The following is a 13,189-nucleotide window of genomic DNA, read 5'->3' on the forward strand; positions in this document are numbered from 1 at the left end:
ACAAATCAGGATAAATCCTTGGAGAAGGCATAAAAATATCTCTGATTGACTGTATTTATATTTCATTTTCATTAATAATAGCTTTTTATGGGTGACTTTTCAAAAAAGATAAAATATAACCAACTTACCAGGCATACTTAAGTACATAAAACAAAATAACCCATACTGTTTTGGAAAAGAGATTTAACATAAACAAAAATTTTAAGGTTAAACAGTAACTAAATCATTAGAAATGTTAGTAAACCATGCATATTCAAAAGCCATTTCTTCTGTGCTGTAAAGCTGACAAATTACAAAAACATCTTAGTTGTTTTAAACCACTTTTAGAAAAAACAATTAGAAATATCTTTATTTTAGATGACAGTGAAATGCAATCCAAGCCCTTAATTAGGAAATATTATTTAAAGAAATGTGCAATGGTCTAGTAAGCCTGCTCCCTACACATTATGCATCTGTCCATCATACCATTGTAGATCGCATGTACACTTTTTAAAACAATTAGATAACACAACAATTTTTATTCACATATTTCAAGGTTTTGAAAATGCATTAAAGACAGATGCATGTCAGTAGGTCTAGGGTCACTGGCAATAGGTTTAAACAGTATTAGAATGAAATTAACCTCAGACAGCTTCCATAAGGCTCTAAGTAGAGGTCTGTTTACATGCAGTAAAAGAAGTGTTAAGAGAGGAGACCACAGAGAGTGCTGCTTTAGCAGATGCCTGCAGAGCACTCAGGATAGAAAAGGAGGTGCTGGGGAGGAACAGGTCATGCAGAAGGGAAATACCATGAAGGGGAAGCCAGAGCAGGATAGGAGTGAGAGACACAGACTCACTCTGTCTGCGGTGCGGTGGAACAGTCCGTGGGATCCCCTGGAAGGAGCCCTGCCAAGGAGAGAAGGAGGGAGCAGAATACCCACCCTGTGCAGAGAGAGATGGGGTAGGGAGGTATAATAAAAAAGGGAACCAAAAAATAGAGAAACCAAGTCATACTTTGTTTTACTTGTAAATAACACAGAGCAATAGTGTTAACGAGAAGACAGATTTCATTTTTTTAAAATACAGGCAGCTCAAATTACTAAAAATACATCATAATCCAAACCTAGTCATTTTTAATATTTTTTTAAAAAATTATTTTCCTCTAATATTTGTAGTACAATGTACAAGAAATAATATATTCTTTCTGGTATACATTACATTTATCATCATATATCTCTTGTTAAAGTAGCAGATTCCAGTCTTTTGCAGAAAAGGAAGGAATTTAAAGGGGGAGATAGACTTTAGGTGTTAAACACACTGAAAATGCACCAATTTGTGAATCAGGCAATACAAAAAAATTATCATCTAAAAATTTTTATTTTGGCTGGGTGCAGTGGGCTCACGCATGTAATCCCAGCACTTTGGGAGGACGAGGCGGGTGGATCATGAGGTCAGGAGTTGAAGACCAGCCCGGCCAAAATGGTGAAACCCCGTCTTAACTAAAAATACAAAAATTAGCCAGGTGTGGTGGCAGCCACCTGTAATCCCAGTTACTCGGGAGGCTAAGGTAGGAGAATTGCTTGAACCTGGGAGGTGGAGGTTGCAGTGAGCCGAGATCGCGCCACTGCATTCCAGCCTGGGCGACAGAGCAAGACTCCGTCTGAAAAAAAAATAAAATTTCTTCTTAAATCACAGGTTTTCAGAGGATTAGCAGGTAAAAATAAAGAACATTAGCTAAAGTTAGCAAAACCAACACAGCATTAAAAAAGATTCAGGATGTTGTAATGTGATATGTAGGCCACCGGTTACGTGGACATGCTTTTTAATTTCAATAACTTGTGGCTTTTTAGCTTTACTTATTTTAATCACAGATTATCAGAACTACGATACTCTTGAAATGTCATTTACTTCAATGTCCTCACTTTACAGAAAAAAGTTTTTTCAAGAAAGTAACTGTTCAATGTTATACAAAGGGAACCATATCAGGTCTTATGTCCCTAGCCTCCTCACTGACTGAAACATATGCACAAAAAAAACTACTGAAACACTCTTAAAATATCATCAAGGAAAATCAGCCTATAAATCATCATCATACCCAGTTAAATCTGCAAAAGAAATTATGTATATTTTTTCAGACCAATTAATCTGACTTAAAAATAGTACTGTATTAAAAATTATGATAATAGTTTATCAGTGTTTACAGATCTTATGAACGGTCTGAAATGAAAAAAATTTTTCTCATTTTCCGTATCAACATTCTTTGACTCAGGTATAATCAAATACTTCTTTAAATTTAAGGGTGATCCCACATTGTTCAATATAAAACAGAAACATAAAAGATCCATTTTCTATGTTGATGAAGGGAAAAAAACAGCCACAAAAATTAAATTAACAATCTTTAGGATATCCTAGTAAATAAAATCTTAGCTTTTGAAATTATTATACTTTTTTCTTTTGCTAATTTGGCAAAAACAGCTTAGAAAACATTGAGTAAGGTGATGACCCCAGATGCTCTCCATAGATACTACCTGCTGTTATGCTGTTTGTGAAATGTTTTGGTTCAAAGGCTGTATTTATACTAAACAAATTCTCAACCAAATCCTCCTTATGCGTTTTGCAGAACCAAGCTTCTACCCACTGTACTACTAAGTAAAGAAACTTTCAGATGGGAACTTCATAGACATGTTTAAGAAAAGAGTCATAGATTCCTTCATCAAAGAGGTATGTTTACCTTTGCAGGTCTGTGGAAATAGCACTGACCTTGGAATCAGGGAAACTTTTTTTCCTTGGATCTTTCCCAAGCCTTGTAACCTTGAGAAAATTACTGATTTTTGAGCCTCAGTTTCCTTATTTGTCAGATGCAGAGGCTGGACTGGTTCATCTTGAAGAACCCTCTTACTTTTAGTTCCTATAATTTAGTTACTCATATCTGTCCCCATCTCCACTCCAGTAATTTTATAACTCTATTTTTAATTTCATAACTCTATTTATATAGCATTTAAAACAATCGATTTTGTATTAAATTGTCTCTCCTGCTAGATCATTAATTCCTGAAATAATTTAGGTGAAAGTATCTGTCACAGTACCTATAACTTGGCAGGAGTTTTAAAAGATATTAGATGTCCCACCTTCTATAGCCTAAAACTCCCCTAGCATGTAGCAGACACTAAGTAACTATTTACTGATTTAAACAAAATTAAATTAATTTACTGTGTTTATCTAGAGATGCAGCTGTAGCATCTGTCAATCCTGGCCACACACCCACCTAAGAAATTTTAAAAACAGAAACAATGATATCTGTCTTCATTTCCCCAAGACCAACAAATCATAATCTCTGGCATAGGTCTGAGTATAAGGGAAAGACAACCTTGTGAAATAAATAAACAGCGCTGCCTGCCACTGCCAAGGGGCACCCATCTATTAGCCTATCAAACAGTTGTATGCCATCTGAACTTATGCCCAGAAAGACAAAGAATGTTACTCATTTTATTTCTGCCACCTACAATGTGTCTTCCACTTCTCTACCCATCTGTCAAAATCCTATCCAGCCCCCTTAGGCTCTTTCAAACCCATTTCCTAAAAGCTTTTCCTGATCCTGCCTAAATTAATTATGATCATTCTTGTTTATAAACACCCACAGCAATTGGTGGAATATTTCTTCCTCTTTTCATTACTTTGATTTGAGTATCTTAAAAATTCTTCTACTAAATATAACCACCCTGAGAATAACAGCTCTCTTACTTTCCTTGGTGTCAACTACTTAGCTTCTTGTCAATTTACTTATAGAGAGTAGAAATAACATACTCTGATCAGCATTTAATAGAAGAGGGAATTCCAGTTTCAGGAAAAGATGGAGTAGACATACTTCTCCCTCTTCCTGCTGTCAAATACAGCTAAAACCCCTGGGCACTATATATAAAACACAATACTCTGAAAGGTAGAGAGAAAAAGTGAGACCAGCTTGGGACCCAAGGAAAAATATGGTGATTTTCTTTTTGCCTAATGTATCCTAAAATGAGTGATAGAGAAGCCAGCCCCTGGAAATGACAAGGAACACACAAAAAAATTTAAGAAAGCCTGCACTCTCTAGCCAAAGGATCAGGAAAGAGGAAGACTAGCAATGCAGAAAACTCGTATCCAGTAATCTACCTAACACCACAGAAAAACCTGTGGCCCCAGCCCCCATTCCCATCAGAAAGGGAGGACTGGGAAGGCTGGGCGCGGTGGCTCATGCCTGTAATCCCAGCACTTTGGGAGGCCAAGGTGGGCAGATCATGAGGTCAGGAGATCCAGACCATCCTGGCTAACATGGTGAAACCCCGTCTCTACTAAAAATACAAAAAATTAGCTGGGTGTGGTGGCAGGTGCCTGTAGTCCCAGCTACTTGGGAGGCTGAGGCAGGAGAATGGTGTGAACCCAGGAGATGGAGCTTGCTATGAGCCAAGATCACCCCACTGCACTCCAGCCTGGGCGACAGAGCGAGACTCCGTCTCAAAAAAGAAAAAAGAAAGAGAGGACTGGGGAGTGTAGGCCTCCACCCTTGCATGGCTGTGACATTTTCTTATGTACTTCTTAAAATACGCATAGAAAATATTTAAGAAACTTATAAATCAGGGAGGAAAAGGGACTTAAAGGGACATAAGGTTTCTACATGTAGTAGACTATATATAGTTAAATATATGTGTGTGTGTGTGAAATATAATGCCTAGAGCAACAACTAAAACATTATTATAAAGACATAAACTCAAAACACTATATATAAATAAAAATGGAATTATTAAAAAACTAATATACAGAAAAGAAAAAACAGAAATAAAGAAAAAAGAAAAAAAATAAAATGGCAGACTTACATAGCAAAAATTACATTAAATATAAAGGGCTGAAATATACCCATTAAAAGACAGATTGGTAGATTCATGGCCTAACTATATGCAGATTACAGGAAATTCATGTTATGTATCAAAATATATATATTTTAAAATAAAAGATGAAAAAGATATACCACACCAAAAAAAAAAAAGAAATTTGATGTGCTTGTATTATTATCAAATAGACTTCAGAGCAAAAAGAATACCCACATATAGAAAGAGACCTCACAAAATGATAAAAAGGTCAATCTACCAAGAAGACACAGTGATCCTAACAGTACACCAAACTGCAGAAATGTATAGTAGCTGAAGCATAATCTCGTAAAACTGAGAGAATCGCCAAATCTACAATTACAGGTGGAGAGCTCAACACCCCATCCCAACAACTGATAAAAATAACTAGACAAGAAAATCAGCAATGATATAAAACTCAAGGACACCACTAACAACAGCACCTAGTCAATGCTTACAGAATATTCTATCCAACAATAGCAAAAAGCAATCTTTTCAAGCATCCACAGAACATTTACCAAGACAGACCATAGTTTGGGCCACAAGACAAACCACAACAAAGTTAAAATATTGAAATTATACAGAATGTGTTCTCTGACCACAATGGGATCAAATTAGAAATCAATAACAGAAAGATGACACGAATACGTCCAAACACTTGGATACTAACATTCATACCCCTACGTTATCCATGGGTCAGTCAGAGAGGAACTCTCAAGAGAAAAAACAAAAAAAACATATCAAACTGAATGCAAAAGAAAATACATAATGTATAGGAAACAGCTGAAAAAATATATAATATGTAGGAAACAGCTGAAGTAGAGACAGAAAAGAGAAAAAAAGCCCATCAATAAGCTAAACTGATGTCTTAAGAAACTAGAGAAAATAAGACCAAAATAAACCCAAAGTAAGATGAAAGAAAAAAAAAAAAAGATAGCAGACATCAGCAGTTCTGTGGTGTAACCATTCTTTTGTTTCTTTACTTCTCTAATAAACTCATTTTCACTTTACTCTGTGGACTCACCCAAGATTTCCTGTGTGAGATCCAAGAACCCTCTCTTTCCGGTAATATATTCCATAACGAACCATGAACAGATAATACTTTGGTCTCCCAAATATCACTTTTGTCAGGACTTAGAGTTATGAATGCCTTTCTCCACATAGCCGCTTTATGACTGCGCTTCACTCTACCTTGAATACAAGAGACCCTACAAGTTAGGAAGGAATATTATCACCCCTATTAAGCCAAAAGACACTACAGAAGATGGATCTTGGTCCCTCTACAACCTTTAGGATTAAGGGTCCCCTTGTAAAGGGGAGGGGGAAATAGAAGCATTTGAATCAGAGCAATTCCATCTTGAACAGGGGCTGGGTAAAATGAGGATAAGACCAGCTGGACTACATTCCCAGGAGTTCAGGCATTCTCAGTCACCAGATGAGTCACTGGATGAGGAGGTTGGCATTAAGATAACAGTTCACAAAGACCATGCCGATAAAATATGATGCAGTAAAGAAGCTGGCCAAAACCCACCACAACCAAGACGGCAATGAAAGTGACCTCTGGTCATCCTTACTGCTCATTATATGCTAATTATAATACATTAGCTTGCCAAAAGACACTCCCACCAGCACCTGACAGTTCACAAATGCCATTGGAATGTCTGGAAGTTACCCTACATCATGGGTCTCCAATCCCTGGGCCACGGACCAGTACCAATCCATGGGCTATTAGCAACCTGACAACACAGCAGGAGGTGAGCAGCAGGCGAGTGAGTTGAAGCTTCATCTGTATTTACAGCTACTGCCCATTGCTTGCATTATCACCTGAACTCTGCCTCCAGTAAGATCAGCAGCAGCATTAGATTCTCACAGAAGCAGGAACTTTATTGTGAACTGCACATGCGAGAAATCTAGGTTGCTTGCTCCTTATGATAATCTAATGCCTGATAATCTGTCACTGTTTCCCATCACCCCCAGATAGGACCATCTAGCTGCATAAAAATAAGCTCAGGGCTCCCACTGATTCCACATTATGGTGAGTTGTATAATTATATATTACAATGTAATCATAATAGAAATAAAGTGCACAATAAATGTGATGCACTTGAATCATCCTGAAACCATCCACACCGCTCCCACAACCCTCTTCCCCATCTGTGGAAAAGTTGTCTTCCATGAAACCAGTCCCTGATGTCAAAAAGGTTGGGGACTGCTGCCCTATGTAGTTTAAAAGGAAGAGAAACCCAAAGTTTTGGGAAATTCTCGTTCCTTTCTCGGAAAACTCATGAATAATCCACCCCTTGCTTAGCATATGATTGAGAAATAACCATTAAAAATAGCCAACTAGCAGCCCTCAGGGCTCTGTCTATGGAGTAACAATTCTTTTGTTTCTTTACTTCTCTAATAAACTCACTTTCACTATAAAAAGAGCAGGATCCTTGAAATTGAACATAGAAAAATAGAGAAAATCAAGAAAACAAAATGTTGGTTCTTTGAAAAGATCTGTAAAATTGACAAACCACTAGCAAGACTGACAAAGAAAAAGAGAGAAGGTTATTTACCAAAATCAGAATGAAATAAGGAATATCACTACAGACCCTCCAGCCATTAAGGTAATAAAGGAATATTATGAACAACTTTACAGTCATAAATTTGACAACTGAGAAAAAGGGCCAATTCCTCAAAACCACAAACTATCAAAATTCATCCAAGATGAAAGAAGTCATTTGAATAGGTCAATAACTATTAAAGACATTGAATTTATAACTTTAAAACTCCCAAAAAAGAAATCTCCAGGCCCAGATAATTTTACTGCTAAATTCTACTAAATGTTTAAAGAAGAATTAACCATTAATTCTACACTATCTCTTCCATAAAGCAGACGAGAAAACACCTTCCAAAGTATTTATGAGGCCAGATTTAACTTAATACAAAAGCAGACAAAGACAGTACAACAAAAGAAAAATAAAGAATAAAAAGCATTAACCCCCAGAATACAGATGTAAAAATCTTTAACAAAATACTACTAACTAGAATTCAGGAATATATAAAAAGAACTACATACCATGACTAAAGGGGGTTTATTTCAGGCCTGTGAGATTAGTTTACTATTAGAAAATCAATCAGTGCGCAATCAACAGGCTAAAGAAGAAAACTCATAGGTTCGTAGCAATTACCGAAACAAAAGTAACAAAATCTAACTCATATTCATGATAAAAACTCTTAGCAATCTAGGAATAGAGGGAAACTACTTCAACTTGATAAAAACCATCTCCCAAATATCGATAGCTAACATCTACCTAAAGGTGAAAGACTGAATGCTTTTTCCCCTTAGATTAGGAAAAAGGCAAGAATGCCCATTCTCATAATTCTTATGCAACACAGTAATGAAAATCCAAGCTGGTGACATAATGCAAAGAAGGGAAATAAAAGACATCAGATCAAAAAGTGAGAACACTGTTACTATTTACAGATGACATAATGGTCAACATAGAAAACCTCAAACTACAGAAAAACTCTCCAAACTTATAAGTGAGTTTACTAAGCTCACAAAATAAAAGGTCAATATACAGAAATCAATTTTATTTCTTTCTTTTTTATTTTTGGAGACAGAGTCTCGTTCTGCCGCCCAGGCTGCAGTGCAGTGGCGCAATCTCTGCTCACTGCAAGCTCCACCTCCCGAGATAATGCCATCCTCCTGCCTCAGCCTCCTGAGTAGCTGGGACTACAGGCGCCTGCCACCATGCCTGGATAATATTTTGTATTTTTAGTAGAGACAGAGTTTCATTGTGTTAGCCAGGATGGTCTCGATCTCCTGACCTCGTGATCCGCCCACTTCAGCCTCCCAAAGTGGTGGGATTACAGGCGTGAGCCACCGCACTCGGCCCAGAAATCAATTTTACTTCTAAGTATCAGCAATCAGCACAGGGAAAGTGAAATTTAACAAACAGTATCACTTATAACTACCCCAGAAAGAAATCTAAGAAAGCATGTAGATTACACCAAAGAAGATGGCCGAATAGGAACAGCTCCAGCCTATAGCTCCCAGCGTGAGCAACGCAGAAGACGGGTGATTTCTGCATTTCCAACTGAGGTACTGGGTTCATCTCACTGGGGCTCGTTGGACAGTGGGGACAGGACAGTGGGTGCAGCCCACAGAGTGTGAGCCGAAGCAGGGCGAGGCATCCCCTCACCTGGGAAGCAGAAAGGGTCAAGGAATTCCCTTTCTTAGCCAAGGGAAGGGATGACAGATGGCTCCTGGAAAATCGGGTCACTCCCACCCTAATACTGCGCTTTTCCAACGGTCTCAGCAAACGGCACACCAGGAGATTATATCCTGCACCTGGCTCGGAGGGTCCCACGCCCATGGAGCCTCGCTCATTGCTAGCACAGCAGTCTGAGATCGAACTGCAAGGCGGCAGTGAGGCTGGGGGAGGGGTGCCCACCATTGCTGAGGCTTGTGTTGGTAAAGAAAGTGGCCGGGAAGCTCAAACTGGGTGGAGCCCACCTCAGCTCAAGGAGGCCTGCCTGCCTCTGTAGACTCCACCTCTGAGGGCAGGGCATAGCCGAACAAAAGGCAGCAGAAACCTCTGCAGACTTAAATGTCCCTGTCTGACAGCTTTGAAGAGAGTAATGGTTCTCCCAGCATGGAGTTTGAGATCTGAGAACGGACAGACTGCCTCCTCAAGTGGGTCCCTGACTTCCAAGTAGCCTAACTGGGAGGCACCCCCCAGTAGGGGCAGACTGACACCTCACACAGCCGGGTACCCATCTGAGACAAAGCTTCCAGAGGAATGATCAGGCAGAAACACTTGCTGTTCAGCAATATTCGCTGTTCTGCAGCCTCCGCTGCTGCTACTCAGGCAAACAGGGTCTTGAGTGGACCTCCAGCAAACTCCACCAGACCTGCAGCTGAGGGTCCTGACTATTAGAAGGAAAACTAACAAACAGAAAGGACATCCACGCCAAAATCCCATCTGTCAGTCACCATCATCAAAGACTAAAGGTAGATAAAACCACAAAGATGGGGAAAAAACAGAGCAGAAAAGCTGAAAATTCTAAAAATCGAGAACCTCTCCCCCTCCAAAGGAACGCAGCTCCTCGCCAGCAACAGAACAAAGCTGGAGGGAGAATGACTTTGACAAGTTGAGAGAAGAAGGCTTGAGAAGATCAAACTTCTCCAAGCTAAAGGAGGAAGTTCGAACCCAATGCAAAGAAGTTAACAACCTTGAGAAAAGATTAGACAAATGGCTAACTAGAAGAACCAGTGTAGAGAAGTCCTTAAATGACCTGATGGAGCTGAAAACCATGGCACGAGAACTACGTGACGAATGCACAAGCTTCAGTAGCTGATTTGATCAACTGGAAGAAAGGGTATCAGTGACTGAAGATCAAATGAATGAAATGAAGTGAGAACAGAAATTTAGAGAAAAAAGAGTAAAAAGAAACGAACAAAGCCTCCAAGAAATATGGGACTATTTGAAAAGACCAAATCTACGTCTGATTGGTGTACCTGAAAGTGACGGGGAGAATGGAACCAAGTTGGAAAACGCTCTGCAGGATATTATCCAGGAGAACTTCCCCAACCTAGCAAGGCAGGCCAACATTCAAATTCAGGAAATACAGAGAACGCCACAAAGATAATCCTCGAGAAGAGCAACTCCAAGACACATAATTGTCAGATTCACCAAAGTTGAAATGAGGGAAAAAATGTTAAGGGCAGCCAGAGAGAAAGGTCGGGTTACCCACAAAGGGAAGCCCATCAGACTAACAGCAGATCTCTTGGCAGAAACTCTACAAGCCAGAAGAGAGTGGGGGCCAATATTCAACATTCTTAAAGAAAAGAATTTTCAACCCAGAATTTCATATCTAGCCAAACTAAGCTTCATAAGTGAAGGAGAAATAAAATCCTTTACAGACAAGCAAATGCTGAGAGACTTTGTCACCACCAGGCCTGCCCTACAAGAGCTCCTGAAGGAAGCACTAAACATGGAAAGGAACAACTGGTACCAGCCACTGCAAAAACATGCCAAATTGTAAAGATCAACGATGCTAGGAAGAAACTGCATCAACTAACGAGCAAAATAACCAGCTAACATCATAATGACAGGATCAAATTCACACATAACAATATTAACCTTAAATGTAAATGGGCTAAATGCTCCAATTAAAAGACACAGACTGGCAAATTGGATAAAGAGTCAAGACCCATCAGTGTGCTGTATTCAGGAGACCCATCTCATGTGCAGAGACACACATAGGCTCAAAATAAAGGGATGGAGGAAGATCTAACAAGCAAATGGAAAACAAAAAAAAGGCAGGGGTTGCAATCCTAGTCTCTGATAAAACAGACTTTAAACCAACAAAGATCAAAAGAGACAAAAGAGGCCATTACATAATGGTAAAGGGATCAATTCAACAAGAGCTAACTATCTTAAATATATATGCACCCAATACAGGAGCACCCAGATTCATAAAGCAAATCCTTAGAGACCTAGAAAGAGACTTAGACTCCCACACAATAATAATGAGAGACTTTAACACCCCACTGTCAACATTAGACAGATCAACGAGACAGAAAGTTAACAACGATATCCAGGAATTGAACTCAGCAGCTCTGCACCAAGCGGACCTAACAGACATCTACAGAACTCTCCACCTCAAATCAACAGACTATACATTCTTCTCAGCACCACATCACACTTACTCCAAAATTGGCCACATAGTTGAAGTAAAGCACTCCTCAGCAAATGTAAAAGAACAGAAACTATAACAAACTGTCTCTCAGACCACAGTGCAATCAAACTAGAACTCAGGATTAAGAAACTCACTCAAAACTGTGCAACTACATGGAAACTGAACAACCTGCTCCTGAATGACTACTGGGTACATAAGGAAATGAAGGCAGAAATAAAGATGTTCTTTGAAACCAATGAGAACAAAGACACAACATACCAGAATCTCTGGGACACATTTAAAGCAGTGTGTAGAGGGAAATTTATAGCACTAAATGCCCACAAGAGAAAGCAGGAAAGATCTAAAATTGACACCCTAACATCACAATTAAAAGAACTAGAGAAGCAAGAGCAAACACATTCAAAAGCTAGCAGAAGGCAAGAAATAACTAAGATCAGAGCAGAACTGAAGGAAATAGAGACACAAAAAACCCTTCAAAAGAATCAATGAATCTAGGAGCTGGTTTTTTGAAAGGATCAAAAAAATTGATAGACCGCTAGCAAGACTAATAAAGAAGAAAAGAGAGAAGAATAAAATAGATGCAATAAAAAATGATACAGGGGATATCACCACTAATCCCACAGAAATACAAACTACCATCAGAGAATACCATAAACACCTCTACGCAAATAAACTAGAAAATCTAAAAGAAATGGATAAATTCCTTGACACATATACCCTCCCAAGACTAAACCAGGAAGAAATTGAATCCCTGAATAGACCAAAAACAGGCTCTGAAACTGAGGCAATAATTAAGAGCCTACCAACCAAAAAAAGTCCAGGACCAGATGGATTCACAGCCGAATTCTACCAGAGGTACAAGGAGGAGCTGGTACCACTCCTTCTGAAACTATTCCAATCAACAGAAAAAGAGGGAACCCTCCCTAACTCATTTTATGAGGCCAGCATCATCCTGATACCAAAGCCTGGCAGAGACACAACAAAAAAAGAGAATTTTAGACCAATATCCGTGATGAATATCGATGCAAAAATCCTTAATAAAATACTGGCAAACCAAATCCAGCAGCACATCAAAATGCTTATCCACCATGATCAAGTGGGCTTCATCCCTGGGATGCAAGGCTGGTTCAACATACACAAATCAATAAATGTAATCCAGCATATAAACAGAACCAAAGACAAAAATCACATGATGATCTCAATACATGCAGAAAAGGCCTTTGACAAAATTCAACAGCCCTTCATGCTAAAAACTCTCAATAAATTAGGTATTGATGGGACGTATCTCAAAATAATCAGAACTATTTATGACAAACCCACAGCCCATATCATACTCAATGGACAAAAACTGGAAGCATTCCCTTTGAAAACTGGCACAAGACAGGGATGCCCTTTCTCACCATTCCTATTCAACATAGTGTTGGAAGTTCTGGCCAGGATAATTAGGCAGGAGAAAGAAATAAAGGGTATTCAATTAGGAAAAGAGGAAGTCAAATTGTCCCTGTTTGCAGATGACATAATTGTATATCTAGAAAACCCCATCGTCTCAGCCCAAAATCTTAAGCTGATAAGCAACTTCAGCAAAGTCTCAGGATACAAAATCAATGTGCAAAAATCACAAGCATTCTTACACAC

The 13,189-nt window shown here is 38.9% G+C and overlaps 1 protein-coding gene across 11 annotated transcripts in view; it reads right to left on the minus strand.

Moving 5' to 3' along the window:
- The window catches only part of CCSER2 (coiled-coil serine rich protein 2), a 188,410-nt gene that overhangs the window by 13,631 nt on the left and 161,590 nt on the right, over positions 1-13,189 (minus strand). For 5 of the 11 annotated variants that reach the window (XM_024253161.3, XM_054521706.2, XM_063727171.1 and 2 more), the window contains 1 exon segment: positions 836-920. The exons of the other annotated variants lie outside the window; for them this stretch is intronic. In XM_024253161.3, coding sequence (XP_024108929.1) covers positions 836-920 — 85 coding nt within the window. 11 annotated transcript variants of the gene reach the window in all.

The sequence above is a fragment of the Pongo abelii genome, chromosome 8, assembly GCF_028885655.2.
Source record: "Pongo abelii isolate AG06213 chromosome 8, NHGRI_mPonAbe1-v2.0_pri, whole genome shotgun sequence".
NCBI classification, from domain to species: domain Eukaryota; kingdom Metazoa; phylum Chordata; class Mammalia; order Primates; family Hominidae; genus Pongo; species Pongo abelii.